Genomic DNA, 6,601 nt, shown 5'->3' with positions numbered 1-6,601 from the left:
GTCATGTTGGAGGGTGTGCAGTCCCAACCCAGAAAAGCTATATTGGAAGGTCTGTGGCCCCACCCCAGAGGCACCATATTGGGGATTGTGCGGCCCCACCCCAGAGGAGCCATGTTGAAGGGGTCTGTGGGCTCACCCCTGAGGAGCCATGTCGAAGGGTGTGCGGCCCCAACCCAGAGAAGCTATGTTGGAGGGTCTGCGGCCCCAAACCTAGAGGAGCCACGTTGGAGGGTGTGCAGCCCTACCCCAGAGGAGCCATTTTGGGAAGTGTGCGGCCTCACCCCTGGGAAGCCATGTTGGAGGACCTGCGGCCCATCCCTATGGAAACCATGTTGGAGGGTCTATGGTCTCAACCCTGAGGAGCCATATTGGAAGGTGTCTGGCCTCACCTCTGAGGAGCCATGAAGGGGTCTGTGGTCTCACCCCAGGGGAGCCATGTTAGAGGGTCTATGGTCTCACCCCTGGGGAGCCATGGTGGAGGGTCTGTGGTCTCCCCCTTAGGAGCCATGGTGGAGGGTCTGTGGTCTCCCCCTTAGGAGCCATGGTGGAGGGTCTGTGGTCTCACCTCTGAGGAGCCATGGTGGGTTGCTGTGCAGTATTGATGAATGGATCTCAGGTTGGTGTTATAAAGATTCTTTTATTAAAACTTCTGTGGATGATAAGCTAAATCCTCAGCAAAAAACATGGAACTCCTGTACACACTGCGCTTACTGCCCCCAATAACAACCCCCCCCGTGTCCCCATGGTGCATTGTGGGGAATCTGGGTGACAATATAACAAGCTTAGGGAGCGTCTACAAGAAACGACTTTTCGGCCAGCAGCACATGGAATGGTTTAGGTTGAAGGAGATCTTCCTGAGGGATGGGATTTCTTTGCTTCACCAGGCGATCATTCATCATGCTGAACTGCAGAGCTTTCATACTGCGAGAGAGGAAAGACAGGGTGACCAGGGGGAGGCAGACGGGGTGAGCAGGGAGGGGGGGGGGGGGGGGGGGGGAAGGGGGGGGGGGGGGGGTGAGCAGGCAGGGCAGACGAAGGTGAGTAGGCAGGGCCCTGTATACACCAGCCTGGCATCCCCACTTATCACTGCATCCTGCAACATCATTACCAGGGGGCGTAACATTCCACCTGTACTAAAGAACTCCAATAACTTACTATGTGCATGACTTCCTGACCCAATAGGAAGAGCGGAGAGCGTTCCACCAAACCACATGGGCCGGTTTTACCTGCAGTTGGCCTTTACCAGGTAAGTTCATTTCACATGGATTCTCATTATTGCACACAAATAGGTAAATCCCCAGATCTTCCAAAGTGTCTATCTACTGTCAGTGCAGGCATCCTACAAAAAGATGCTCTTGTATTAGATTGGAGTGTCTTCAAATTAGGATTTTTCAACCACAGTAATCTACCCAGAAGGGCAGCAACATCACCCCTAGAGATGTGAAAGATGAGGTATCTTTACCGGTACATTTTTTTCCTGGTGTAGATTATTTGAGAAGGGGGCCAGATTGGCCCCGTTGGTGGGAGGAACCACAATGTGTGGTGTAAGACACTGGTCCCTAAAATAATAAGTACCATAGAAAGGTAAGTACACATCTGCTTGTTTTACAGGCTGCTTAGCTGGAAGAACAAAGTGACTGGATCTCTATGAATGTCATGTGGTTGCCTCTCTCCGCCATCTTTCTGCCTTCCTCTGCCAATCCCCAACCTGGAATGAAATAGTTTTATTGGCTCTATAAGAGGGGAAATCGATGAATACAATTTGCTGGCCAAGCGTGACTCTCCTCCTCAATATTTCCAATCTTCATGGGAATGGCAGAGCCGTGACTCCGCCCCCATAACAAGGTCCCTCCCTCCAGACACACCCATCATGGCTGATTCTCTCACCAGTATGGCCGTCTCTCCTGCTCAGACATAACTCTCCACAGGTCGGCCAGGTATTTGGTGGCTGCTGTGGATGCTGTGCCGGGAAATTCCCTGAATAAGAAAGAAAAAAGTTAGATTCCTCCTCATCAGGAAGCCCCTCACCCCCTCCAGCACCCTGGGGTCACCTGAGGTAAGTTCTCCGGTTCATTCTGCAGAACATGAGAAATCCATTTACACATTTCTTCCTTGCTGCCTTCAACGTGGAGATACCTGGACGCTTCCCAACCTTTCCACAAGTCTGCAGATTCACTGGTGGGCTGGAAGCTGCTGGATTCACCTGGGAAGGTAATGCGATGAATGTCTGAGACAAATAACACATCATTGTCAATGTCAGTATTAAACATTTCACCCAGAAAACAAACGGGCCAATAGGAGGACAGGTGCAACACCGGGGCATGATGGAGGAGACTGGATGGGGGCAGCGGAGACTGAATAGGGGCAGAAGAGACTGAACGGGGGCAGAAAAGACTGAGGGGGGGCAAAGAAGACTGAACAGGGGCAGAAGAGACTGAACAGGGGCAGAAAAGACAATGTGGCAGAGCAGATGAGAGAAGACTGCAGAATCATACAGAAGGCTGCTCTGCGGCACAGAAGATGCAGAAAAGGCAATTAATGTGTGGTCACCCTACAAAACATTAGTAAATGATTAGACGCTGACTTCTGAAGGTGTTTGCAAGGTTCCTCAGGGGTACAATTCATTCTTTTGGCAGGATCAGAGCTATGGTGGGGCAGGCGATGGTGTTCAGCTCCCAGAGTTTGGCACCCTGCACCATCAGTGAATGATACTGACCCTGACATCCTTATTCATCCTCTAGTGGGGGCGCTATGCATAGACATTACATGTAGAATCTCCTGAGGCTGCTCACACCCCCACCCTAAACATATATAAAGCTCTACAAGAGTCAGCAGTGCCATTGTTCAAAAAGAGCCACCGATCTGGCTTTACCCCTCCTCTTCTTGGGACAGCTTGAATACATTTCATGTAATTGCTGTGCACCATAGACAGGTAGGTGATCTTCCTATCAGTTACTGAGAAAAGGAAGAATTGGTGCCGGCAATGTGCAGTCTGGAAGCCTTGGCATTGGTCACAGGGTTTCACCCTGGTATGGGTGGACAATGCCCAAATTGGGCTGTGTGTACCCACAAAGAAATGTTTCTGTTCATCTTCCTGTAAGTGGAATGAAGACATTGGTGGGTAGGCCTGCAGCATAGTACTTACCTTCCCCTCCATGGCTTTGCCCTGAGCTCTGGGTTTGCTCCCTGGATTCACCCGTTTTATCTTTAGTTCTGTGTCTGTCCTGATCTCTGGGTGCAGTTTGTCACCCTGGGATCCGTCCTGCTGGGTGCTGATCCCTTTGTGTAGCTGGTAATTGTGGTCCAGGTCTGGGTGTAACACTGTGGACTCCTGAGGGAGAAAATCAAAGCCTATGACTGACTTCAATGATAACACAAAGTCCTTTACTGGACCCAAATCTACAGAGCCCCCAAAACAGCTAGAATTGGGGGGGTCTATAAGTCAGCGCCAATCTGATTGTTACCTGAGCTGGAGAGCCGCAGATTTGGACTTCCTCGAACAAAACTGCCAATAAACAACACATGATTACTGTGCTAATCATTTACAGTGGAGTTTCCCCCAAATCTCACTGCTCTACCTGGTGGTACCAAACCGCCAACTGTGGCATCAGTGACCGGAGAGGACAGCAGAGACGGGCTGAGACCCAGGAATGTTATTGGCAAAATCTGGGGTATCACAGGACCTGCGCAAGACAAATTCATCCAATCAGCATCTTCTGCATTCTCAATCCCAGGATCTAATGATCCACAGGAGGACCTAGCAATGTGTGACATCAGATGTAAGGGATCTAGCAATCTTTAGTAATTAGGATCTGGCAGCTCTTGGGGTTTTAGGGTATAAAGTGGTTTTTTCATTTTTTTCTCACCGGCTGCACCCCCAGCACTGATCACCTCTCTATCCACCAGAGGGCGCCGTACCTACCCTGGAGAGGAGGGTATAAGGGTGTCCTGCATTTCCAGTCACCCAGCAGTGTGTGTAATCTGATTTCTCTGCCATGTACAGATCACTGATGGGCAGTGTCAGATCTCTCAGGGAGAAATATTTTACATGGATATTGTATCAGTGTAAATTAAATAAATAAACCTCCACATGTTGCATTTGTCACAGCACAGAACACATTTGGGTATTTTGTGTTGTATGTTTTAGCTTAGGGCCACCCCATGCCATCCTGTTGGGATTCTGGATTCTTCTGATATCTGCTGATCTTCACCGAAAGGGTTCAAATATGGCTTCCGATTGGCTGCTGGAAGGGAAGCAGATTCCTTAGCTGTGTCCGTGCGGATACTTACTAAGGTGAGATGGGGACAAGGCCATGGAGACCAGCCAGGGACCCGAGTCCCCATTCTCTGAGGGAGAGGAAGATGAGTACAGGACCAGCTTCTGCCTACACGATACAAATATATCATCAGAACAACTCGAGAGGTGACACCGCCATTACATGTCACATGACTGAGGAGATGCAATACACATGGGGGCACCAAACAAAGGGGGGCAATATATGGGGCAGCGGCTGGGACAATATAGGGGTCAGAGGAGGGTCGGCGATGGAATTACCTCACTCCAGACTCTGAATCCTGCACCAGGTTTTCCGAACCAACTGGGAAAAGAATCAGAAAATGAAAGCGCTATATAAACAATGGAAACTAAAGTTTGTAAATAGCAAATCATTTTTGGGAAATCCATTTCAGGTTTGCTGGATCACCCAGGTTCACCCATAGTCAATCATCTCCAGTCCTGGTGAACCTTGATAAATCAGGCCCAATGTATGCAAATAATAGCCAAAGGGGTAAGCATGTGTCAGATCAATTAGAAGGTGCCGAGAAGCCGCCTATATGACCCCCCAAATATAAAGTGAGAGTTTGGGGGGGGGGGGGGGGCGCTAGGATCAGAACTCCTTATAATTCCCATTGTTCGGTCAATTATCTGCAAGGGTGTTACAGCTCAGCTTTGTATGAAGCCTATGACACCAGAACAAGCCACCTGCATGTTTGTTTCCTGTAAGTGACTGAGACACAAAAAGATCAGATTTACTATAGTAAACACATCATGTACACTCCCCCCCCCCCCTCCATGGAACAAAAACAGCTTTCAGTGCTGTCACATGGTATTTCCTAGGTCACATGACACACAGGGCTCCTCACCCCTTGGTTGGCGTCTCTTCCAGGGGTCCGGGTGGCAATTTTCTTCTTTCTCTGTACTGCTAAGTAAACGCCGGGGTGTCCAGAGAGGTCCAAAACCTGCAAGGAGAGGATACCATTCACCCTGATGGTCTGTACCTAAAAATCATCTCCTGCTGTGCTCCAATATGTACCTCAGATGGCCTCCATGGTCAGTACCCATAATCTCCTCTAAGGGGCAGTACTCCAATATTTTAAAAATCACCTCTGAAGACATCTATCCCAATATTTATTGGCCCCAATATAACCTCTGAAGGAACATACCCCAATATCTCCTCCAATGCCCCATTTCCATGCATTGCATATTACATGTGCGGATGCATTTCTCAGGGCCCTAAACAAGCAGAATTTGGGGCATTTTCCCACCTTTCAGTAACAACGCTTTTTGTCTTGTTGGTGCACTTTATAAAAGTTTAGCTCGGGCCTGAATGGACTCTCATTCCTCAGTCACATGACCTGATCCACATTCTGCCTGTGTATATTGCAGGCCATATTTTAGGGGCTTCCCTATATGGTCTGTGCAGTCCCAGCTCTCAGCCCCTCTCCCCCCTCCGCTCAGGCACATTCTGTAGTAAATCACAATTTTACAAGATCTCCAGTGCAGACAGACGAGAATGCTGCACATTGTCACTGCTGACCTACTGACCTGCCACTGACCCCAGCCAGCCAGGTCACATGACCTGATTTCTGCCACACCTGCTGACCAACCATTGACCAATCATTTCCATTTTAGGAATCAGCCATTGTGTGGCACCGGCTCAGAAGTATGATTTAAGCAATTGGATCCCCAGCACCCAGATACCCATCGGCCCCAGGCACACAAATACCCATTGACCCCAGGCACACAGATACCCATTGACCCCCAGGCACACAGATACCCATTGGCCCCCGGCACACAGATACCCATTGACCCACCATCTTTTGAGGCCCCACCCCTGGTGAGCCAAATTCTTACCCAGCTCACTGCTGTGGGGCACCAATGCATTCTGCACTTCTCGAATCTTATTCTGCAGGAATTCAATGTAGGAGACGACATTATGGAGCAAAGCCTGCGATTTGTAACAGAGAAATAATTATAATTCATCTGTCCTAAACATTCCATTATCACCTGGAACGTAACCCAGATCCCCCTCTGCAACTCAATACTGCCCCCTACTGATCTGACACTGCAACTCTGCAGCATAGGAGATCACACCACAGACATATATCCTATTATACATTTATATAGCTCTGACATATACCATAGTGCTGTACAGAGAACACTGATTTTAATAGGGAATATGGTGAATGAGAAGATTGCGAAATTTGAAGAGCCGGGGGGTTGGAAAGGAACATTCACCGTCCTGTTAGTACACCAACTACAGGGGTCTGACATTCCCTGATGGTGAATCAATAACTGCCACTAAAAGGCATGGTGGTAGAA

General features: G+C 49.0%; 1 protein-coding gene across 1 annotated transcript; it reads right to left on the bottom strand.

The window, feature by feature from the left end:
• Positions 1–617: 617 nt before the first annotated feature.
• Positions 618–6,224, bottom strand: MEIOSIN (meiosis initiator). The gene is made up of 10 exons (XM_072430985.1): positions 6,134–6,224; positions 5,143–5,238; positions 4,556–4,598; positions 4,291–4,385; positions 3,579–3,683; positions 3,465–3,505; positions 3,146–3,331; positions 2,052–2,203; positions 1,888–1,977; positions 618–921 (listed from the first exon to the last, which is right to left on the bottom strand). Exons 4-10 carry the CDS (start codon positions 4,313–4,315, stop codon positions 783–785), a joined length of 738 nt encoding a protein of 245 aa, XP_072287086.1. The 5' UTR covers positions 4,316–4,385; positions 4,556–4,598; positions 5,143–5,238; positions 6,134–6,224; the 3' UTR covers positions 618–782.
• Between the last annotated feature and the right edge of the window lie 377 nt (positions 6,225–6,601).

Source organism: Pyxicephalus adspersus, chromosome Z (genome assembly GCF_032062135.1).
Source record: "Pyxicephalus adspersus chromosome Z, UCB_Pads_2.0, whole genome shotgun sequence".
NCBI classification, from domain to species: Eukaryota; Metazoa; Chordata; class Amphibia; order Anura; family Pyxicephalidae; genus Pyxicephalus; species Pyxicephalus adspersus.
The sequence above is the reverse complement of the archived record's forward strand: the minus strand, read 5'-3'. Positions and strand labels throughout refer to the sequence as shown.

Coding starts and splice junctions, on each gene's coding strand:
- MEIOSIN (XM_072430985.1), bottom strand. CDS start 4,315: ATGGCCTTGTCCCCATCTCACCTTA. Junction 2,204..3,145: donor GCAAAGCCATGGAGGGGAAG/GTAAGTACTATG, acceptor TTACCTTCCCAG/GTGAATCCAGCAGCTTCCAG. Junction 1,978..2,051: donor AACCGGAGAACTTACCTCAG/GTGACCCCAGGG, acceptor TTTCTTATTCAG/GGAATTTCCCGGCACAGCAT.